Genomic DNA, 24469 nt, shown 5'->3' with positions numbered 1-24469 from the left:
CATGTGTTTCCAATTACGTATCCATGATATTGCAATCGTCTGTACTTTGAAGGAGAAACTCCGATTTTTAAGGAGTGACCATGCTGCCCAGTGCAGAGGACCACCCCTGGCCTCTCCTGCCGACCTCTCCCGAGCTTCCTGTCCGACAACGTCATTACGTCACTCTGCATCCGAACCTAGACCAGTCGCAGCCATTTTAGTCCGCGAAATAAACTTCAATCTCAGAGCTAGACGAATAAAAAACTGAATACTTAGCATAATTCCGTTGACGCAATTTGGATACCTCGTTGCGGACCACGGCTCGGATGGATTCGCTTTTGAAGTCGTCACATTTGGGTAAGAGCACAAACCCGGGGCGGCGCTGTCTTGTTTTTAGCATGTTAGCCCGTGTTAGCTGGAGCGAGCTAACTGGAGAAAATGTGAGGAGGTTGTTGTTGAGGAGCATTCGTGATATGCAGACCGAGACAGCAGAGCGTGGCTTGGTAAGGAAAGCATGGACAAGGGTCATTTGATTGTAACCGGACGTGTATTTATTCCTGTTCCTAGAAATGACAATCATGAAAGCGCTTCATTATATTTTATGGTCATCGCTGTCTGTAACTCACTCACCTGTCAGATTTAAAGTAGCTAGCCAGCCTTAGCTTATCCCACACCCACTCGCCTCCGCCGCTGCGATAACAGCCCAGCCGTCTCACTCAGTAACACTCCCTCGGGAAAATCTAATATTGCTGCTTAAACAGACTAGCCTTTTGTGAGTATGTTGTTTGTGCAAGGTGTGTTTTTATTTCAGCCGTTTCCTTCTAGCTAACTGTGGATACTGTCTGAATTGCAAGGCATGGCATACAGTGTGTTAAAGATAAAGATGACCTTTATTAGTCCCACAGGTGGGAAATTTGTTGAAAACTAGTACGTTAGTTATAAAAATTACGAGAAGAAAAAAGATAAGAAAGAAAGAAACTCAGAATGAGCAGAGCTGCTGTAACAGGCTGCCGCACACTCGACAGGCCAATTTCTCAACTAATACTGTCGCAGAGAGTCTTCTGGCTTACGCAAACACCGGCATGTTCTCTTCCAGCCTTCCTAGTCTAATGAAGTGTAAAAATAAATAGAAGTAAAATAAAGATGTCTAGAGGTTGTGGTGCACCAAATCCAAACAGTCTGTGTGTGAGTCATGCAGACTGGCAGGAAGCGTTTATTCAGAGGCGGCGTGTCACTGTAAAGTGTGAATTATTCACGTTATCTTAAACATTGTGCATATGGTTGCATGGGAACGGAAATATACGGAGGCTGTAGGTTATTTTTTCTGCCTTTTAGTGTAGGGTTAGTTTGCAACAGTACTGCGGTTTCCAGTATTGCGGTGCTTGTCATGCAAAATAGAACAGGCCAAAGAAAGAGACCAATGCTCTGGGAAATTAGGGGCTTTTATAAATCCTCCGAGTCGCAGTTTTAATTTTGCTTAGCGGTCACCACACTGAAACTTTTAGTGTGGTTTACCTGGTCTATTTCTATGGGTTCTTTCTTCTTTCTTTCCTTCTTTTGAAGGGGATCTTTTGAGCAAAGTCCCCTAAGGCAGCCAGGAAGGAAACGACACCACATGTGTGTCTGTGGGGAAACAAGAGCAGAGCAGTGACTGTGACTGAATGAGGCAGGGTGATGACATAATTCCTGTCTTATCTCTGGTTAAAAGCAGATGTTTTTGTCCGGCAAGACCTGGTCTATTGAAGGCTCAGAAATCTGCAGACTCAAACTGCTCAAAAGCGGCTCTCATGTACACCCTACACATTGTTCTAGTGTTTGAGCTGGTTTCATACTGAAGAATAGCATGCTGTGACTTAAAAAATAAAATAAAATAGAGTACTTGATATTCTTTTTGTTGCTGTGCCATGCCAAACAGGCCTGTCCTAAACAGGACTACATGACATGGCAGTTCATCGGAGGTGATGTTCAGTCTGTGCGTCTTTCTATGAAGACTGTGTGGACACTAGGTCTCCTGCCTAGTTTCAGAATTTCAGTTATCTCAGGCTGTTTAAGAGAATGGGTGTGTGTGGCTGCCTTATCACTGGGATTCTCTACAGGGCTATTTGTAAGGTGGCCCATGAACTTCTCTTCAGGCATGTTTGCAACTGCTGTGGGTACATATCTCTGTGGCTGCAGCGATGGCTGCAAAACTATTGTGATTGCAAAACACTTTCCATTGCTTTTAATATTGTATAAATGTTTTACCTCTAGAATCCTGCTCTCTGCTTAAGAAATGTTGTCTTTTTTTCTGTATAGGCTTATCTCTTGAACAGTGTCTTGATTGTCTTGAGAGAATCAAGACAATCAAGACACTGTTCCCGGTAAAATGCCATAAATTATGTCACCTGTATGGCATGAGTGTAGCCTGTTTTTTATTTTATTTTTTTATAAGGCAGTGAAAGAGAAACAAGAGCCTGAGGCAGCAGGCACACCCACATTCTGTCATCAGCCTGGACAACTTGGTTGACTTGACTTATTACCCAAATGATCTTCTTTTGTCACGCTGCAGATAATCAGACACAGATAAAACTTGAAGCCAGTGTTAGTTTAGTTAATCTTAAAATCCTCTGTGGCTCGTTTGGCTTTAGCTGAGAACACCGCACTGTGCTAACATGTCCAGTCAGCATTGATAATGTAGAGAAATGCCTCCGAACCACCATCTGAAAACTGAAATCTGTTTGACTTTTCAGAAGTCTCACCAGGAGGATTTATTTTTAGCTCTAGTTTATCAAGCACAATGATCTAAGGATGGCGTAGTCATTCATAGCCTGTTATTTCCATGGTAGCTCGGCTGAGCTCCAGATGCTTTGAAAACCCCTTTCGCTGTCTTCATCCCTACCTATGCAAATACTTAAAGTTAACTTGACTGTGTTTGTGGTCATCACCCTGTACAGGCATTTATTTTGTTGAAAGGGAAATTCCTCAAAATAACACATTGTAACAATAATCATGTCTGAGCTGGTTTGAAATGGATGTTTGCACATGTGCGCCGCAGCCCTGAACTTTCGTAAATACTGCATAATGGTGCTGCGTGTGAGAAGGGAGAAATCTGATGCAGGCAAATCAACCATTAAACGGTCTTTGTCCAAAACAAATGCAAAGTTAAAGTACACGTGAGCACAGCAGTGGTAGTTGTTCGGTGAACTCCCGCCTGCTCATGTCCTACCCGGGCAGCTCCCTCATGTACTTGTCTTAAGGTGACCATCCCGTGTTGTGCGCTACATGTGAAGACGACTGCAGTCGGTGTGCTAACCTGGTTCTTGCATCATTGTTCAGAATTCCCGTGTGAAAAGTGTTTATCTTTTTAGCCACTGTCATCTGTAAATATCAACAAGCCCAGCATTAACTCAAACTGATGTATTGTACATTCGTAGTTTGTACAGTGTTTGTGCAGGATCCAAAGAAGAGCTTTGAGTGTCCTTCAAGAAGCCTGGAGAACTTTTCCTGGAAAAAACATTGACAAGGCTGCTTAAGAGAATTCGGCCTGTGCAGTAGAACAAATATTGACTTTCAAGCTCACTGGAATTGTAAAAATTGTTTTAGTCTCCTATAATCCATTTCCATGTGTGTTTGCACACATTTCAATAAATTACTGCACCCATTTTCCTATCACGATATAAAGAAGTGAGGCGTTGCTCAAGATCTTATTTTGCACATTACTGTAGAGAAAACTGGATGACAAATGTGTGCTGACAGGGAAGCGAAGGGTGTCCTTGTTTATGTGTTTGTGATTGCACCGAACAGTGGTCTGTGTGTCTGTAACACGCCCATGGGCAGAATCATAAACAGTAAAATATACATGCAGCTTCTGCATCTGGAAGGTGAAGCCAGTCGTGCGGCACATCTATCACCTGTGTGAATGAGTAGCGGCTACTCACTCGCTAATGTTAAGCACCCTTTTGTTTCTAGAGGTGTGTTTGTGTGCACATTACCCCTTGATGAAGAATGCGCAGCTTGTTGCCTTGTGCCATTAAAAGAACAGAGGGCGCAGCAACATGCTGCGCCTGCCATCTGGATCTGCTCTTTGATTCTGCGAGGGGCACCACCGATGTTTATCCCACAAAACCTCTTCAGCTGTGACAGTTGTAGGGCCCTTCCTCTCTCTCTCACTTCCCCCTTTCTCGCACTCACTTGTTCGCTCAACATGTACTCGCACATGTCACAGAGGTTTGGCTGCTGGAATGCTGCCCTGCTGTTCTCTCCTGCCGTTCACTCTTGTGATATGAAACCAATCTAGCTTCATTTTTATAGTCTGACCGATGTAAGTTTTTGAAGTGAAGTTGTTGAACAGGCTAAAATATGCTAAACTGCATTTGTTACTGCTGTTAGGGAGGAACCTACATCAACAAGATAACTGGCAATCTTACTGTAATGCACAAAATCTGTTTGTTTGGCCCCTGCATGGTGGAGAGTTGAGCAACTTGATGTGGCACACAGGTGCCTGAAGGTTCTTGTTTATATCAGGTATTAAGATCTTGGCATACTGCTTAGCAGCCACACAGCAATGGGCTAAAATAACCAACTTTTAGCATTTATGCACTTAGAATACCTTTTATAAAAGCATCATTTTCACTGCACAAACAGGCCATACAGAAGCACGGGTATGTACATGGGCATGCAGTATGAGAAATGTGGCACAAGGCCATTATCTTTCCAGAGTGTCAGTGAATTGATGCATGAGTCTTATCCTAATTAAGTTATCTACTTTGCACACATCTCAGAGTGGATTAAAAGCTTCTGTGTGTGGCTGATTGATTCCTGTTCTCTGCCTCATGCTGCAGTATGATGCTGCACCACAGCTACAGTTTCTGTTGTGTCTGTATAGACAATCATAGTGTGCATGTTTTCCGTGCAACGTTTGAACGTGATTTTTCAGACCCAGATGAAGCTTTGAGTGTCGGCCGCTTCCATTGCAGCATTTTGAAGTGGTGCTTACCATCTGTTTTATTCGCCGCACCTTTTAAAGCAGCATCACAGTGGCACCATGTTTTGCAGATCGAATTTCTCATTAGGTTCAAGTAGTTGTTTCCCAGTGTGGTTTCTCTTGCCCCTGTATTATCTTAAACTCTGGTCTGGTGCTCTGAAAACACACTAATATTCAGCCACCGCTTTTCAGAAATAAAGAAAAATAAAGCTTGCTGCTTTTTTTTTCCTCCTTTAAATGTAACAGCCATTATGACCAGACAGAAACAGAAGAGAGTTTTAGTGAAACAGGCGTAGCACTGAATGCGGTGTAGGATTATACACTGACTGTCCAGTGTCACTGAGTCATCTGAAAAAAAGGAAAAAGTGCTGCACTTGTGAGTTTCATTCTCATGATGTTTGTTTTTCTCTCTCCTTCCAGATTCGACTCAATGGCTTAGTGTGACTCTTCACAGCAACTAGCCAAGACTTCTTTCTCCGTCCCTTGTCTGCTGCTTCCTCAGGTAGGAACGGTCCCATCAACAGCTGATATACAGTTACCACACAAGGCGATGGTTTTCTTTGCAGCAGCATCCCAGCTGTGTGCCAGCAAGCTAACAGACAAACTGCATTTGTTTTAACGAGTAGTGTGGGAACAAGCATCCATCCAACCGTTTTTCTTGATCACTTCTCTATTTCAAGGCTGTTTTTGTTTATGTGGCAGTTTTTGCGTTTAAGTCTGGTCTTTTGGACAGACTGGAGGGATAACCGGTCCAGGAGTGTGTCTTCCATCCAGAGGATGAGACTCACTGGAAATGCACTGGAGTATGTTACCCTGTTGCTTTTTGTTACAAAGTACTTAATTTAAATTGCTAACTTAAAAAGTTGTCTCTTTTTAGACACATGCACCCTTCTTAGAAAATGTCTGACCTCTGCAGTCACTGTGGGAAACACTGTGAAACACTGTTTCTGCAGTTTTACCACAGAAAGCCACTGAGGTTACACTGCTGAACTTCAAGGCCTGAATTATCGCTGAACCAGGTTGTTTTAATAGCACATAATCATCATATAAGGGGCAGTGAGTGGTGATGGATTAGAAACCAAAGTTTTGGCGACTGGGGTGGATTTTGTAGTGGTTGCAGCAGTTAACATGGACCAACTGAGAATAAATGTCAAGTTAACTGGCACTGACTCCCCTGTTAGTACTTAATGCCAGATTAATGGAGCTGCAGACTCTTGATGTTGGTCTGTGAAACTGGCACAGATCTTAAAGGAAAACAGTGTAGTGGAGCGCTGCGAGAGCAGAGACTTATAAATGAAAACTGATTTCAAGTCCAAGCATTTGTTGCATGTCTTATGGTGCTGCAGTCTCTGTGGTCTGTGTGATGCCTTTGACACTTGAGGGGAGAAAAGAAGGCAGCAAAAGGAACAGGGTGCTTCTCAGCCAAAAGCAGCACATCAGGATGGTTATTAAAGAGTGCTTAGGTCCAGGAATGGATAGATTTGGGTGCTGCTGGAGAGCGATAAATGGCTCAGACCGAGCAGACTGTTGGGACGCCATGGATACTAAACTGTTTGTGTTGCTCCCCGAAATGTTTCCGTTCCCTCCGTTTGAAACCACCACAACGACGTCATGCTCCGGATTATGAAGCCTGTCGGAACAGAGAGAACATTCATGCACAAATTGGCGTTGTTTCTCTTGAGCAGCGGTTTGAAGTGATTATTCAGTATAATAGCCAACCCAGCTGGCTTAATGAATAATTTGGGCTGCGACTGAGCTGTTCCAGATGGCTGAAATGAAATGCCACCCTTAGCATTTCACCAGTTGGGTGAAGCAGTCATACCAACAGGATGATGATGCTGATTATTCTGAATTGGCGTTGTTTTCGAGGAGCCCACAGTGTATCGTTGAGTGATGCATTCCTCCTGTCGAGGACAGATTTTTAACTGATACTCCTCTTTATCTCTTCTTTCCTGTTGCTCTTACACAGGTAGCAGGGAGACATTACACACAGGGACGGTGACCCGTTGGTTGCTTGCCTCAGAGCCTCCCCAACCCCCTTCTGAGGCAGGATGGAGCCCCAGGCTTCCCAGAGGCAGTTAGGAGCAGAGGGGGATTGTGAGATGTCAAATCTACTGGTGCCCAGTCCCCAGAGCGAGGCTGTGACCCATGAGATGGAGGAGCTGTCGCTGCAGCCCACACAGAGCCTGCCTCCGCTCAGTGAACGCAAAAATGGTGAGGATACACTGCTGCCACACAACATCCACAGTTCATCTCTGTTGGCTTCCCACACTTCCTGTCTCTGCTGCAGCACAAGCTGAGTGACGTTATTTAACAAGGAGTGAAAAACGGAGAAAAGTGATATGTGTAAATCCCTCTTTCTGTCTTTCTTTATTCTAAGGTGTTAGAGAATAACACGCATTATTATCAGCTACATGCATACAGATAAAACACAAATAGTTTCGTAGATAAAATCAGCAGAAACCGTGTAAACTGAAGATGCAAAATACTTGAAGATTGCATTTGTTGATAGCGCACACACTGTCCAATAATGTAAATACAAAGATGTGCAATCACTAACTTCCACTCAATCAGCCAATCACGCTTCAGTCCTCAACTCCTGATTCCTCCACCAGCTCGGCTTCTAAATCCTCACAGTGTCAGTGTTGTTTTGGCATCCACACGGGACTGAATATGACACTGATGGACGGCTATGCAAATACCAGGCTTTGGGAGCGGGTTCGATTCACCGCCAGCTTCTAATCGTGGCTTAGAATGGCGTATGGAGACCAGTTAAGCCATTCAGTCCAGTCATTGCTGTATTGATCATAATTCCCCAGAAAATCTTAATTCGTCAGATGCAAGTCAACAAATGCAGTGGGTTTTAATCGAAGCTGCTCCAGACGGGATTTAACACGTTCTGGGTGACTGTAGGATTTCTGCGCCGCTGTGTACGGCGGCAGGAGTTCGCAGGAGAAAGGGCTCGACGGTGGAAAATTTCTGTGGAATGTCAACAGTAGTAGCACCCACTCATCATCTCGGCTTTTGTCATTTCCCCTCCAGTGAGAAAACATACCTCATACTTTCCACCCTCTGAGTCCACCACAGCACTTTGCCAACCGCAGAGTCCCTCCTCTCATATTGGTTTTTATCATGCAGGTGTTAATCTGTCTGCCATCAGACAGCTCTGAGTCTTAAGCTGTGTCGAGCTCAGAGAGTCTGGAGGGAGAGGAGGAGAATTACAGCACCACTATCAGCAGGATGGAGTATGGAGATTAAGGGTTTGAGGTTGTTTTGACAAAGATTAGGAGTCTGAAAAGGAAGTAGCCTAAAAATTGAAGTTGGTAAGCAGAAGTTTATATGCAAACAAATAATAAGAATAAAATGAATCTCCACCAAGCTGTTGATTTTCTTTTAATCTTTGCAAATTGTGAGTTCTACCTATAATTAGCTTTGAGTAACTGACTTCTCTGAACAGGAAGTCCGTCTCACTTGAGGTGTTTATTTTTGGAATTCACAGTTTTAAGAAATGGACCAGAACGGGTGATAGACGTGTATCGCACGTGTTCTCTAGCCAAGTGTAGCGCTGGCTGATCTCTTGCAACTCACAAACTTTTCTGTCTCCGTTTGGATGTCACATGACAGGCTGACGTGCCTAAGCATGAGTAATACAGAAATGCACAACTGTTTCATGGCTGGATGGTCTGTCACATGGGCAGCTCGCAAGCCTCTCAGAAATATCAGTTTTGGATCAACAGAGTAACGGTGTGTTCATCAGTGTCAGATTTCAGCCCTCTGCTGTGGAACCTGTTTGGATACAGGAAACAGACACCATCTCTACTTTTTTGATAAAGCCTGTATCAGGTGACTCTGAACCCTGCCTTAGTTATTCTGAAAAAGACCTGGGCTGCTGGGGACTTCCCATAAAGCACTAATGAGTGTTTCTTCTTAAGTTACCTTTTCACACTCTGTGTTTATCAGTAGTTATTACTGATCTCTGGCTCTCTTCTAAGATATGAAGTTTGTCCTGCCACCCTGTACAGGGTTTTGGTAGAAGAGATGGTGTGGACGTGTCTGAATTTAATCAAGTATTTTATGAAATTAGTGTTTATCAGACTGAGAGCAAGTAAAGAAATAAATACAAGTCACGTGTCCACAAATACCAATGATTTCTCTGTTTTAGGATCACATATTGAAGCTTATATATAGATCATGTAAAATAGTTTGAAAGCCACAGAGAGGGGAAAAGCTGTGCACAAGAATCTGTATTTCTTACTGATGCTTATCAAGGAAACACAAAGGCTTTGAACACTAGTAAAAACTTTAGCTCGTCCCATCTGTGCTGCTTCCTGGATGTTGGCTGTGATTTCATACTTGCTGAAATCCTGCAGTTGCTCAGGAAAAAAAAAAAAAAGCATGCTGTCTGCAAGTAAAAAGTATATAATCTTTATTTATGATGGGTTTCATTAGGATGTTATCATTACTCATTTAATACTGTCCAAATAAATACACAGCGGTGGTTAGGAGTGCTTTTGACAAACTGCTGAGCTCACCAGCAACACTTTCCATTTCAGCGTCATATTAAGCAGCTGTCAGGGTGTTTGCTAATGTGCGCCTCTGCCAGCGGCTGTGTAATCTCCCTACTGTTAAAATTATTAACAACTGTGAGCAGTTAATTGTCTCAGGACAGCTCACACTAACTCAAAGACACTCGGAGCAGGCAGCCACGAAGGACCGAAGTGCTGTACAGAATAATACACGAAAGACGTAAAACGAGAAGGACAATAGAGCAAAAATAGAATAAAAACATCTGAAAGGTGGGTTTCAAAAACGGACTGAGAGGAGGCCTGTCGTATGTGCAAAGGCAAATTATTCCACATTTTAGGAGCTGCAGCCGGGAAGCAATCAGTATGCCTGATTCATACAGAATACTGGAACTTAGCAGGGACTCTGTGATAAAGACCTTATCTTTTACTCCACCCTGGTTGTCTCCACTTCCTCCGTACTCTGAAACACTTGTACTGTCCAGCATTGAAATATTTTAACAGTAACCATGCTGTTTTTTCCTGTCTCATTTCTTCTTATCTCACGAGTTTGCCTTCAGTGTCTGATTGCTGCGGATTGTTATTAGGAACACTTTAAAGAAGGGCTTAAAATCCAAAGGTGTCCTGAGTTTTAAACCTTTAAGTAGTTATCTTTTAATTTCTTTTAGTTTAGCAAATCTGAGCAGGGAGGCTGCACTGAAGGCGCAGGCAAAGCAAACGCTTTACAAAGGCAGTCAAACCTGCACTGCGTCTCCAAAGTGTTTCTTTCCTAAGATTTTTCTGCTTACACATAATCTCTCGAGTATATATCGTGTGTGGCACTGGTACTGGTTTAGCACCACTCATTTCTTTTACTTCCTTCTCTTGTGTGGGGTTCTGTGTGTGCGCATAAACGCCTCATTCATATCATCCACAGTTTTCCTTCACACTGCTGAGGTCACAGGTCATCGTGTGTTTGTCAGTCTGAGCACCGTTTCCCGGAGGAATTCGGGGACAACGCTGTTTACTGGAAGTCTTAACTGAATCACTTTAAGCATACATGCCTCCACCGAAACCTCGCTCGCAGTTTTTACAGAGTGCACTGAGTTACTGATTTTTGCAATCGGCAGTGATTTCTGTAAATGTTTGACCGGGGCTGCGGTGCCGCTAATGCCAGTTTCGTCTGTAAAATGAGCATCAGTTATGAAAACGATCGGGCGGTAAACAGATGGGAAAGACAGAATATTGGTGAGGCAGCTGTTTCCTGTTGTGTCGTAGGAGTTTGTATTTCAGAGTAATTTTGACGTGTCCCTTCCTGTGAATACAGAAGTGAGTGTACTTGTGCCCGGTGCCTAATCTGTGGACATTTGCAACTCCCACTCAGTGTATACGTACCCATGTTACTGTCTCTCTTAACGAAATTCCATTAAAGCTGTGTGCTGGTGTTTCTGAGAGAAGCGATTTCTGCTGAGGATGCAGTTGTTGCTGCCTTTTTACGTTCAGTGTCTGGCAGTGCTGAGTCAGCAACTTGATTTTTTGCTTTGAAACTCTAAGGAACTAGTGCAGTCTGGTCTAGGGCTCCAACTAAACATTATTTTTAAGGTCGACTAATCTGCAAATTTTCTTGAATTAGTCGACGATTATCTCAATAACTCTTATCTCTGCTCCTTTGGGGCAAACCTCCTGTTCCAGGCTCCACCTGCTGAAGTCTGCCCACCTGTGAAGTCACCCTGTTGTCTCGTCTCACAGCAAATTCAAATAATGACCCAGGAAACATGAATTTTAAAATAATCAGCTGTGAAAAATGAAATGGCTAGTATTTTTATTTAAAGTCCTCGTAGTATTTAAACAAAAAATTATGTGCAAATAGGAAAGTAAAAATGGCTGCTGTCCAAGCTCAAATAAAGCTTCCAATTCAATCAAAAAGATTTTATTTTCCAGTCCAAAATAACAAGTTTCCAAAGTTTCCAGATGATTCAGTGGACGTGCTCTGGAGTGAGGCCTGCTCTTATCTTTGAGACGATGTTCCCAGCTGCAGATAACAATGCTATCTGTCGTGACTTCAGCCATTTGAGAGGTGCAGACTCTTTTCAGCACAAACTCATCTATACTAGTAGAACAGAATCAGAAAAGAACGTTACTAATCTCTAATTTGGTTGTATAACGTAGTTTTCCAGATGGTGTAGTGTTAGTTAATTAATTAATTGTGATCCCACCCACAGTTTAACTACCTAATTTTAGTTTGAAGAGGTTAGTTATTTGGAATAAATGCTAATATTAATATGAGAAGAAAGACAAACAAACTAGGAGACGGTGTAGCTGCTCCTGTTTAATGGTTTACTATCATATTTCACTCATTAGGTAACAAAACTGAAATCGTGTTGGCTTAGCAAACATCATTCTGAGAAGCTTCCTACAGGTAAGCTAAGATAAACATTACTGTACAAACAGCAGCATAAACGAGGTATCAACGCTCCGCACTCTAAAACTGCGCCGCTCAGTGATGACATCACAGCTCCAGTATGCGGCATTTAAATGCTTGTAATGAAGCAGCGGCAATGCTTTGCACTTTCTGCATTTAAATTTGTTTTCTGTGCTTTCACAAAAAAAAAAAACAACACTTTTGTTTTTTATTTTTAACATTTTCTTCCATCCTCCCGTTTCGCACTCTGTTCTTCTTCATTAGTATTAAATGCAGTCTTAGCAGACGATATATAGGCGTTTATTGCAGTTACAAAAACACTTTTACGTCTTATAGGATGTGTTGACGATACAGACGAGGCAAACGAGCTCATCTCAAATTGGTTTCAGTGAAAATGGGAGTAGTGGGAGTAGAGGTGGAGGAGGGGTTAAACATAAACATACCACTGTGGGAGGACAAGCTCTTTGGATGGTCTTATTACTCTGTGGTCAAGACGATGTGACTGGCTTTCGGCTTTTAAAACAAAGGTGAATAAATGGTTGATAGAATCTCTTTAAACACATAATCCCATTATTAATATTCCTATCCATGATTTTTCATGTAGTTCAGAACATTTCAACAAAATAATGAAACAAAATGTTGTGTTTTGAGTCGTGAGTGTTTTTGTCTGTGTGTCTTTGTTTAACTAAGAGATAGCTGTGCTTTAGATCTTCACACTGCAGGCTGTCAGTGATGAGTTATGACAGGGGAATTTCTATTGCCTCCCATCCCTCAGCAGCGACTGCTACAGTCACGATTGGAGTCTTACCAGGCAGATTTGAGGAGTGAAGTAACAAAACAATAACAGGGTCTTAGGTTGAACAGCCTAAAATGCCAGAATTATAATACCTGGGACAGACTCGCCATGCTAGCATGCACCTCCTTGTTTAACCCTGTTTGTAAAGATGTGATCAGCTGCAGAGCATGTAGTGTGAAAGTCTGCGCAGTCATCCTAAACATGAAAATATGCGTAACGTCAGCATGATGAGTACGCTATGAGTTGCATTAGTGAGAAATTTTTCTCGTCATCATTTGAGTTTTGTGCTTTTCTTCCTTATTTTATTTCCCCGCTTTCGTAGTTCTCATTAAGCATGATTTCTCATCTTTTTTTCTCTACATTGCAGTTAAATTTGCTTTTCCATGTTTGCTTTCAGTGCTGCAGCTGAGACTCCAGCAGAGGCGAACCCGGGAGCAGCTGGTGGAGCAGGGCATTATGCCACGTGAGTAACTGCAACAGCCACCTGCTGGAAGCTATTGTGGCGTGGGTGGGAAATAATAACAAAGTGGTACCCTGGTTCATACTGATAACTCAGGAGACATTTAAAAAAATGATGATAATAATTTGTGAATAAAGTAGATTGATGAAAATGTTTTGTATTGCAGCTTTGAAGAGTCCGGCAGCTTTCCACGGGCAGATTCGCAGCTTGGAGAGAGCCCGGGTAAGTTTGGGGGGAAAAAACGACATGAATGTAAACTTGAGTTGTTGTTGGTAACAGTAAAATTTAAATAATTAACTGATCTGTGTCTGCCTTCCTCTCCAGACTGAGAATTTTCTCAAACATAAGATCCGCAGTCGTCCAGAAAGAGCAGAGCTGGTCAGGATGCACATCCTGCAAGGTTCTAATAATTGTCTATTTCACAATGCACAAACTTCTTTTTTTAACAAGGCTTTAAGTACTGTTTCCTGTGGTGCTTTAAGGTGTTGAAATAGAAAGACTGATGTCATATGTAAGCAAGAAAGGATGTATTTTTAACTTGACATTAGAGCATTTAGCTGATTTGATTTATGACTGATTGTGTAACAGTTTGTATTGTCATCCCCAGAGACCGGAGCAGAACCTTCACTACAGGCCACTCAGATGAAGCTGAAGAGAGCCCGACTAGCAGACAACCTCAACGAGAAGATCGCCCAGCGACCGGGCCCAATGGAGCTGGTGGAGAAAAACATTTTGCCGGTGGATTCCAGCGTTAAACAAGCCATCATCGGTGAGATACAGTGATGCCGATTCCCTTTATACATGATTTTAGTTTACGTTTAACTTCATCGGTACAAAAAGATGTCTTTGTTTGATCCACCATGCAGGCCTTTGATAATAGTAAAAAATACAAATCTGTGGTCATCTTTCAGTGGGCCAGGTGAATTATCCCAAGGTTCTTGAGGAAGACAGCAACGATGCTTTGTCCCCGGAGCAACCGGCCAGCCAGGAGTCCCAGAGCTCTGTGCCCTCACCGGTGGAGAGCAGAGGACCCGAGACGCCCTCTCCAGTAGCACTGCCCAGCACCATCCTGCAGGTCAGCTGGAGGCCCAGACTGTTGTTATTTAACGACAGTGATATTGGAGGTTTTAAGTGTGTCCCCCTCCACCCGTTATTTCTTTGCAGCCCCTCCCAACAACAGACTTCATGAAAGTAATCGCCACCAATGAGCCGCCTGCCAGCCACCCAGCTGTCACCCTCACTCATCCAGTCGCTACAGTTGTACCTCCAAAACCAGGCCCAACACTGGTGAAAGTAAGCACAACACATCTGTTTCCATTTTCTGCTTTTCTCTGACTGTTGTTGAGTTTAACACATGTTAATACTTTTTCCCTCCACGTTTCCTTCCACCAAAGCAAAGTCAGCAGAAAGCTCCCTCAGAGAAGAGTCGCAGTAAGAAGGGCAAGGAGCCGAAGCCGAGGGTGAAAAAGCTCAAGTACCACCAGTATGTTCCCCCAGACCAGAAGCAGGAGGCCAGCGAAGCACCTATGGACTCCTCATACGCCCGCTTACTGCAGCAACAGCAGCTGTTTCTCCAGCTGCAGATCCTCAGCCAGCAGCAGCAGCATTACAACTACCAAACTATATTACCAGCACCACTCAAGTACGTGTGCAAAGCAAACTACAAATACTAACCCCGGCCCCCGTGTAAACATTAAAACCAGTGTTATTCTGCTATTTTATTTCTACCTGTACTTCAGACAGGTTTCTTTCTATTTTTTGTGTTTCTAAACTAGTTTGGCTTGCTTGACATTTGATTTTTAATGATGAAACAAAGCCAGATATTGTTGTTTTCAACACAGAGGGCCATCAGCGATTTTCCAATAACAGGCTTGTGCCTAATCATATTAATAACTAACAGGATGTTGATGAACCAGCTGCTGTTTTCGTGAAAGTCCTGGCAGCAGCGGCGTAGCGAAGCTGTCTTTGAAATCGCTGTTGGCCTGTGATTTGGTTGACTGGCATTGTTAGTGAGGCAAGAACAGGATGGATGGGCTGTTTGAACCGATTTCCTCTCCTTGTTTTCCTCTTTCTGCCTTTCTTGTCTCTATAACAACACCTTCCCTCTCTCCCACGTCCACTTCCTCTTTTTTTGTTTCATATTCCTGTAATTCAGAAAACATTTCCTCAAAAAACAATCACCTCATCTTTCTTTGTCTTTTTCCCTCCCCTCTCTGCTGCAGACCTGTGGCAGAGGGTCAGAATAACGGTGGGAGCACACTGCCAACTTCTATTGTGGTGTCTTTGCCCACTGCACCTCCCCCTGCTGCTCTGCCTTCAGCATCGGCCCGGCAAAACAACTCACTGTCCAACCGCAAACCCGGTGTCCTGCCTGCCAACCTGGAGGAGATGAAGGTATTTGTTCAAAATCACATTCCCAGGCAAAACTAACATAGACAAAAGTACTGGACGACTACTCCCTAATCTTTGAATTCAGTTTTTTTTTTTTTCAGTCCCATTGCTGCAGGTGTCACCTAGCTGTGCATTTAGCCTTTATAAATGTTTGTGAAAAAACTGGGCCTTCTAAAGAAGTGACTGAATTGGAGTGTTTTGCTATAATAAGATGCAACCCTGCAACAAGTCAGTTCCTGAAATTTCCTCCTAGATATTCCACAATCAAATTTTCAGTGGAAACCACAGCAGCTCAGCCACAGAGTGTCAGACCATGAGCAGATGTAAAAGTCTAAACTAGTCTGGCTTGCTTGACAGAGGAAGGCCTAGCCGCCTCTGGCATTAACATCAGCTCAAAAACGGTGCACCGTGAGCTTCCTGACATGGGTTTGCATGGCAGCTCCTGTGGGTGTGACCTTTGTTGAATCCTTAGTCAGTGCGCCTCTGTCAGTGCGCCCCAGGGCAGCTGTGGCTACAATGTAGCTTGCCATCACCAGTGTGTGAATGTGTGTGTGAATGGGTGGATGACTGAATGTAGTGTAAAGCGCTTTGGGGTCCTTAGGGACTGAGTAAAGCGCTATACAAATACAGGCCATTTACCATTTTAAAAACTTGACATCATGTAAAGTTGCAGAGTGCTGATGCACAAAGTGTGTAAAGTTGTGCTCTGCTGACTCAGTAACTACAGCGTTCCAAACATTAACATCAGGACAAAAACTGCACGCTGGGAGATTCATGTAGGGCTGAGCAGCTCCTGTAGGTGTAGGTGCCACAGTACTTACGTTTGTAGGAAAGACTCTGTGGTGACTGAATACATCGTACTTTTTGACCTGATATCAGTGATATGTCCACTGACTAACTACAGTCTGGTAAATCAACCATCGCCCTGTGTGACTGCAGCATAATACATGGATCTGAGGTGAAAGTAAACCCATCGGTGTCTCTCACCCTCTGTGTCTCTCACCCTCTGTGTCTGCACAGAAGTGAAAAGAGTGAAATCTTTGCTTTTCACGACTCACAACTATGATTGTAGTGGGGTAGGCAAAACTCCATTAATCAAGTCCAGCATTCAGTTGCGCTGTCGCCACACTCCCATTATGTTTTGTCATTTTTCAATAAATCTTAACAAAAAAACCATAAAGAAGTCCAACATATAATGTTTCTAAAATGAGAAAACTTCACTTAACCGTTCAGGTGGAAACCTTTCATTTTACCAAAAGAGCAGAAGAAGTAGAGCAACAACAAAAACACGATCCTTTGTGAATCAACTCCCTATCGTAAAGCTAAGCATTCAGAAATGTGCTGAAGTCTGGTATTTGCTTTATTACAGCGTTATTAGAGAAGATTAATGCCACTATGATGCCTGCATGCTAAATCAGAAACTCCAACCTGAAGCAGCGTGTCTTAGCATAAAGCCTGAAAACTGCAGCACATATGAAGCCGGGCGTTTGTGGCTGGTATTTGTTGGTTTTATGATGGATCATCACATGAGTCATGCAAGATATGATGTGCTTTAGACGTGCTGTTTGGTGGATTGTTGTCCCTTTAAGCACAGCCAACATGTTTCCACATTTTTCCGCATCTTAATGCAAAGCCAACCATCTGCTGTCTCCAGCTACAAATCTAACAAACACAGATGAATTATATTAATCTTTTTTTCTCCTCTAATTCTTGGCAATAAAATTTCCAAAGAGAGTGAACTGCTCCTGTAAAAATAGACGACTAAAGTCTAAAATCTGATGCTGACGTGATCCTCCTTTTGTCTTCCCAGGTGGCCGAGCTGAAACTAGAGCTGAAGCTTCGTGGCCTCCCAGTGTCGGGAACAAAGACAGATCTGATAGAAAGACTGAAGCCTTTCCAGGACAATCCCAGCACCACTGCTGCCAGCATTCCCACTCCTGCCACTACTACCCTATCTGCCATCCCCATGGAGGTTACCACAACTACCACGCCTGGTGTAGTCCCAGTCCAGCAGGTGGCTCCAGAGAGCATGAGCTCTACACCGCCTGTCTCACCTGTTCCTTTTGATCTCTCCACCCTCCAGCAGGATGTAGGTATGTCTGAGGGTCCGTCTGAAATTCAAATGCTGACCTCGGTAGGGCAACAGTCCTCACCGTCTTTCAAAGTCCCAGAGGAAAAGGACAGAAGGCTCCACGAGAAGGAGCGGCAGATAGAAGAGCTGATGAGGAAGCTGGAGCAGGAGCAGAAGCTGGTGGAGGAGCTGAAGATGCAACTGGAAGTGGAGAAGAGAGGTCAGGGTGACTCTGCCTCTATGTCCCCAAAGATCGCTCCGGGAGCTGCTGTGAACTCTGTTCCTCCTGTCCTCAACTCTAACCTGGTGAAAGTCGAAGGTGCAGTCCCGTCAAACTGTTCATCGACCGCTGCTGCCATCCCAAGCTCAATCCTGGGTTCACAGGCACTCTCAGCACCCGTGCCAGGAGTGGTGAAGTTGGAGGATGTGACTGTTTCTTCTGGCAAGCCGCTGCAGACCCAAACCAAGCTCATCACACAAATCCAGGCCTCAGGTCAGCCTCAAATAACCAGCAGCCCACAGCTCCTCTCGCAGTCCCAGAAAAGTCCCAAACTCCAGGCCCAGCCACAGTCCCAGCCCGCACCCCCCAGTCTGCAGCAGTTCTTCATCAGCCACTCGGGTGGTGTTTCCCAGGTGTTGGGTCAGCCTCAGACTTTGTTGACAGCAACTGGCCAAGCTGGAACCCAGATCCTCCTTCCAGTCTCACTGCCCAACAGCGCTACTGCAATCCAGCTGCCAAGCACCACCGTCAGCCTGCAGGTGAGTGAGCCAGTGGCGTAGCATGGCAGAGGGTGTCAAAAAGTAACAGCATATTGATCTACTATAAACTCATCTCAGCATTATTAATGATAATGTTAATATAAAATCTAGAAAGAACCATCTCAACTCAATCTCTGTAAATCTAAGGTCTTAAAATCTCGCATGTCTTTCCTCTGCACTAGCCTGTTCTCCAGGCCACAGTCTCAAACCCAGGCCTGGTCCATTCCTCAGTCCCTCAGCTGCAGACCACCAAGATGGAGATGGCGCCCAGCCAGCAGCCGCTGCTACAAGTGAGTCACGTCTCATTAGTAGTTCCAGTTAGATTAGTAATTATTCTCTAAAGCTCTACATAAATGCTACAAAGACCTGTGATGCACAGAGGTCTGATGTCAGACTCTCTCATGTCTTGGCAGACTCTGACTATGTGCAATAACACTGCTGGCTTGGAGAACCAGAGTAGACCTGAGATGAATCCCCAGTGCTTTCTGAGAAGCTCCCCAGAGAATAAGCTCTCTCCACGAGCATCACCCAACCATCAAATCTCCAACGGGCCCCTCAATAAGGTGTCTATAAGGAATTCAGCATTTTTCTGAACTTAACTCTTCAGATCTTCACATATTTCTCTATCTGACTTGATCTTTTCTCTCTCATCTTTGCAGCCTTCTTCTCCTCAGCCCACCTTCATCCTCCAGCCCACCTCCCTGGTTCCCCAGCCTCCTAAGACCAGAGAGCCTCCCCGCTATGAGGAGGCCATCAAACAGAGCCGCAGTCTTCACATCAACAACGTTTCACAGGTTAGATGAAAACAAGCCACAGCTGACACACACACACACACACACACACTGCTGAAACTGATGTGTGCAGAGTACAAAGAAGCATAAAAAAACGTAGGCGTATACTTCCAGTTTTTCCAACCTTGAGGAGCTTTTTCATTTTTGGTTACAAAGCGTCGAGTCTCTTAACGTCCTTAAATGTCTTTTCAGGTTCCCACAGCAACCAGCCAGCAAATGGACGACCTGTTTGACATCCTTATAGAGAGCGGAGGTAAGTTGGTGCACACTGACGGTGCAAAGCAAAACGTTCTGTTCAGTGTGAAGAAGTTTAAAAAGCCCCAAGTGTCAGAGAAACACTGAATAAGCTGCTGTGTGGGCAGATTAGATGTCAGTTTGATAGCACGCATTTTAAATTGGCAGATTTGAGCTGATTGTGGCTGATCTGATATCAGCCTTTTGGATATAATGTATGACAGAGACCATGTAAACCGCAGATTGCCAAAAGGGGTTACTTCTACTCAAGTAATTTGGAAATGTGAATTTGACATTTTCTGCATTGATGAGTCATAAAATGCTCCGATCATCCTCACACTGTAGACTAATAAAAAGGGAGAGGATCTCTGAAATCACCATGACAGCGGCTTCTTTTAAAGCTTCTAGGAGTTGTTTTTAAGGTTAATGAGACGAGATTAGAAGGGACGTTTGTGGAGGCTTTCCTCCTTCAAAAATAAACCTCCTCAATAAATTAGAGATGCACATCCCTAAAAACCCACTTCACAAAGCACCACTGCTATTCTGCTTGTGAGTGGGCACAGAGAGAGTGACGCACAATCTTGAAAGAAGTGAAGAAGAACCTAAAGAGAGCACTAACACAGCCACACCGACCTCCATAACTTCTCTGAAATCTTTGTTGGTGTGTCCAACTAAAAACTCAGTACAAGTGTTCAAAGCTGATAGCTCCAGAACAAAGTTGTGTAGACATGTGAGAGTCGCTGTTACTCTTTTAACTGCGCAGCTCTCATGTTTTCAGAGGGGCAGAGGCTTGGTGCTGCTTTGCTACATGAGTGTGTGGATGCCTTGTGAGCATTTAAGGAACAAATCATTTAAAACTGTATTTTGCTGGAGAGAATCAGGGAAAGAGTCCATGTCCTGAAGCTTAGGAGAGATTGGCTGATGCAATAAGACGATAACTTAAAGCACACAAGCAGATCAATGATCAAAGAAGGAAACTCATCCTTTGAAATGGCTGTTTTTTCATGAGCAGTAGCCCAAAAGTTACTGACCCATAAGTAAGCCTCATAATTGGTTACCTGAGCTGATCTTAAAGGATGTGATTTATTTCTACAGCCTGAACTCTGTTTAAAAACCGATACGATGTAAGATCACTTTATAAATGAGGTTTTTTTAATTCCTGAAGTTTTCTTGTGAGCTGCTCGTTTTTTAGATCCACTGTGGACAAACTAACGTGTTTAAATATGTCAGTTTTTAACCTGCATCCTTATTTGATCTTTGTATTCCTGCCTGCAGAAATCACTCCATTTATCCAGCAGAACTCGCCGGTGTCTCACCCCAAGACTCTCCCTGTCACAGCCAGCATCACCACCCTTCCAGTCAACACCGTCCTATCCAGACCGCCGCCGCAGGTCCAGGTAGCCCCTCCTCCCACACTTGTGAACCCGTGCTTGCCCGGTCTCTCGTCCCTGGCCACAGACAATCAGCTGGAAGCCTTTCTAGAGGGGACGCTGGCCGAGACGCCGTCTGCGTCAGACCCTCGCACGCAGGGCCTGATGGCGGAGCTGCAGGCCCAGCTCATGGAGCAGCAGCCCTTCTCACCCATGGACACATCAGAGCTGTCTTTCTGCGATTCCTCCTCGCCCCCGTCCTCACTCAACATGGGCCTGTCAGACCCGGCCCTGGACAACATGGAGTGGCTGGACCTCACCATGCCACCGGCTCCTGGCGGCATGCTTACACCACTGGGGATCCCAGCGGACTTCCTGGATACACATGACCTGCACTGGGACTGATGGAGGCTTGGATGATGAAGATGGAGAAGTGTGAAAGATGGATGGATGGATGAAGGGAAGGCTGCAGAGATCTTAAATAAAAAAAGAATAGTAATAATAATACATAAAAGGAGAAAACATGGCCTTTAAGTGCCATACCACTCTTACCAGTACATCCATACCATCTGTAATATTCCCACTACTCTAGAGGAAGAGAGGCTGATCCAAGCAGAACTACAAGCAGGAGTTTGCACAGCTATAGGAGAGAGTCCTGTAACGGCTCAGCGGCCAGGAAAGCGTCCGCCGCAAGGTGACTGCGGTCACGCTGCGCTGCAATAAAGGGATTTTTAATCAGAATAGACTTTTTAGTATCTGATGTCATGATTTTAGCAATCATAAACAGAGCCAAGGAGACAGAGCCAAATGCTGAATGGAAGAACAGACTGTTTGTAAATAGTTTAAACCACACTAAGAAAACTGAGCTGAGGGGATCATTTCTAGTAGAGGTAGAGGAAACTGCATCTGTTTTACTCATCGTGATAGATCAACGTGTCAGACAGTTCCTGAAGGTCTGATATGAATTACACTCGTGAATGCTGTCACATGCTAGGTTAGAAAAGCTGGTGATTACAACATGACTGGAGGCTCAGACTAAAGTAAAAGGAGACTTGATTCTCTATAACGACGCACCCGATGCTAAGCCTGGGGTTATACACTCAGCTAGCTGCCAGACTGAGGAGTGAAGGAATGTCTGATTGAAGTCGAGCCTCTGTTCACACTGCTCCGTGATTTGTTTGTAACAGATGTGACTGTTTTCTCCTGACCTATCGATGACTCCCATCAGTCAAGCTGATCAACCAATGACTCTAAAGAACAACACGACGAGAGGAGGAGGCGGTGGCTCCTCCCATCGACGTGAGAGCTATGCACTAAAGAGGCGCACAAATCTGACGACGCGCCTCGCTGACCTCAGAACAAGGAAATGTGAACACTGCATATCCAAGGCGATCGTCACGACCGTGACATAAGATCACGTTGCCACTGGCTGCGCAGATACTGCAGTTGTCCAAGTCGCATATTTTGAATGTACTTTTAAAAATATCAAAAAGTGGGACTTAACTCTAAAAAAAAGTTGGCAGCTTTTTTTTTTTCCTTCTTCTTCTGATTAGCAAAACAGGAAAGGGAACAAGTATCAATTTGCAGACACACATCTGTAATAGGTGTGCTGCCAGTTATCGGAAGATGTCTTTGAGCTTTAAATCTGGGTGTCCCGCAGTATGCCTGCACTTTGTGTGTGTGAGACAGGAGAGGAAATTGTTCTAGTTTTTAAAAAAGAGATGGGTTGCTTTGGTTCACAAGCCTTTTCAATACGGGATCGACTGCTGATTGGAGGAATCCGAACACTCTAAAGTAATATTCAGCTATTTTAAGAAGAGGCGATACATCAGCTGCTGTGGCTTGTAGACAAAGTCAGTTTCCAGGCAGTGTGTGAGAGAAGCATGCCTGTGTGTGTGTGTGTGTGTGTGTGTTTGTTTGTCTTTGTCTTTCCGTCTCTTGCATGTTACAGCCGTGTCACCGTGTGCATGATCGTACTCGCGTTTGGCCTCTGGCTGCTTCAAACTCGGCTGCCGCCCTGAAGTTGTCTAAAGGAATTTGCAAAACCTCTCCCAACTCCAATCATTTGCAACCTGCTTTGCATATTCCAAATTTGTCTCTTCGTAAGGCTCCCGATGACTGTTTTACTGTTTTTTCTTTTATCTGTGTCGTTCATTTGGAGTCCTAAAGTTTAAAAAAGAGAAACGCAGACACCTTTACAGTGTGATGCACAGCAGGAAGTAGTCAGTGAAGGCGGCTTTTTAATTGAAGGCATCAAAGTTCACTCACCTGAATATTAATTCTTTGTATTTGTTTATGTTTTCGGGACAGATGCAGTGTAACTGTGTGGGACTTTTTTTTTATATAAGACTTTCTTTTTTATTCTTCTTTTTATATCAGTCAGTGAAATCACGTTTACATTTTAACCACTTTATCCTGTTATTATGGTCGTAGGCACTAGAGGGCGATGTTTCACTTCTTTTGTGGCTTCACGGCACATCTTCAACAGCAGCTTTTGATACTTCAGGGTAACAGAAACAGGAAAAACTAGCAAATTAGGCAAAAATGTTTAGATTTTTTTGCCTGTGAAAGGCGTGATGTGGAGGCCAGAGCGGACTCTGTCCACCACCTGATCAGGCCAGGACTCGCGGATTTGCTGGGATCCCAAACGAAAAGAGAAACGCCAAATGCTGCACACCTTCTCAGCTTCTGCTGTTTCGTCTTTCAGCTTGTTTTGGCAAACTCTCGTCAAGCCCGCGCTCCTTCAGAGATGATCTCGTCCTCTCGTTTACCTCCGCTTTGTGGAGCGCACTGCGTCGCGTAAGACGTAAGGTGAAAGTCACTAGCTGATTCATGTTCAACACATTTTTCCTCCTTCTGATTGTCAGCGTTAAAGGCTGTCTCATTTTTTTATTTTTTTGTATCTCTTTTCTCTTGAAGTAAAAGATTAAACATTTAATCTTGTTTTATGTGTATTTTTTTTTTTTCTAAGACAAAATCTTTCATATCAGATAAACATAAATCTCTTTGCTGCAGTAAATCTACACGTTTGTGATGCGACACAACTCCCAGCTCGCTATTATGGCTGCTGACTAGCCCAGGCAAGGACAGCTAAAAGCAATAATAGCTGCTCTCCCTCGATGTATGCTGTACTGTATGTCAGATCCTGCCTTGATTTTATTCGTGTAAGAGCCTTTACTACAGAGTAATACAGTTCAGACGCACTTCATTATCCAGGAGGGGGAGGGAGGGAGGGAGGGGGGGTGTCAGGATTTAAATAACTCATTTTTCTCGTGGAAGAATTCCTGCAGGTTTTCTGAACATTGCTGTTTGCTTGTTAGACTTCAGCTGCCTGCTCCTGCTCGTCGTTATTCACCTGCTCTGTTTATCATCCTGTGAACACTGTATATTTGTTGGTGGAACAAAGCTCTGTGGAGGATATTTAATTTACAAATGAGGCACTGAGAGGCGCCATCCTCAATCGCAGATTGACGCTGAAAGGTTAAAAACAAAGGCTTCGCATTGTTAGTAGTTCCAGAGTCCCCTCTCTTTATCGCCGCCTCCCATGCCATGCCTCTTGTTGTTTGTAACGCCATATGTTTTGCACATTGTGTACATATTTATATAGATGTAATGCATATTTTTATACATGTGTAACATCCATGGGCTCTCTATTTTGTAAATACTCAAAAAGATGTATATAAGTACTGTATGCTTTTATGTGTCAATAAAAATTTGGTGTACTGTGAAAA

General features: G+C 43.9%; 1 protein-coding gene across 5 annotated transcripts; it reads left to right on the top strand.

The window, feature by feature from the left end:
- Positions 1 to 142: 142 nt before the first annotated feature.
- mrtfba (myocardin related transcription factor Ba) lies at positions 143 to 24469 on the top strand. Of its 5 annotated transcripts, none has more exons than XM_005448087.4 (17): positions 143 to 336; positions 5363 to 5444; positions 6916 to 7156; positions 13060 to 13125; positions 13289 to 13344; positions 13447 to 13522; positions 13730 to 13891; positions 14034 to 14197; positions 14287 to 14415; positions 14517 to 14764; positions 15345 to 15516; positions 17324 to 18343; positions 18526 to 18633; positions 18757 to 18906; positions 19003 to 19137; positions 19327 to 19387; positions 20644 to 24469. In XM_005448087.4, exons 3-17 carry the CDS (start codon positions 6994 to 6996, stop codon positions 21141 to 21143), a joined length of 3210 nt encoding a protein of 1069 aa, XP_005448144.1. In that variant the 5' UTR covers positions 143 to 336; positions 5363 to 5444; positions 6916 to 6993; the 3' UTR covers positions 21144 to 24469. The 5 variants fall into 5 exon arrangements, with proteins under 5 accessions (XP_005448144.1, XP_005448143.1, XP_005448145.1 ...); XM_005448086.4 differs by having other exon boundaries at positions 6912 to 7156; XM_005448088.4 differs by lacking the exon at positions 143 to 336 and adding an exon at positions 357 to 482 and having other exon boundaries at positions 6912 to 7156.

This window comes from Oreochromis niloticus, linkage group LG8 (assembly GCF_001858045.2).
Source record: "Oreochromis niloticus isolate F11D_XX linkage group LG8, O_niloticus_UMD_NMBU, whole genome shotgun sequence".
In the NCBI taxonomy this organism is placed as follows: domain Eukaryota; kingdom Metazoa; phylum Chordata; class Actinopteri; order Cichliformes; family Cichlidae; genus Oreochromis; species Oreochromis niloticus.
Note: the sequence above shows the minus strand (reverse complement) of the source record. Positions and strands in the feature narration are given on the sequence as shown.

Excerpts from the sequence above, each read along its gene's own strand:
- mrtfba (XM_005448087.4), top strand. The coding sequence starts at position 6,994 with ATGGAGCCCCAGGCTTCCCAGAGGCAGTTAGGAGCAGAGGGGGATTGT. Across the intron at positions 13,126-13,288 it reads GGAGCAGGGCATTATGCCAC|CTTTGAAGAGTCCGGCAGCT; the intron begins GTGAGTAACTGC and ends TTTGTATTGCAG. Across the intron at positions 18,634-18,756 it reads GCCAGCAGCCGCTGCTACAA|ACTCTGACTATGTGCAATAA; the intron begins GTGAGTCACGTC and ends ATGTCTTGGCAG.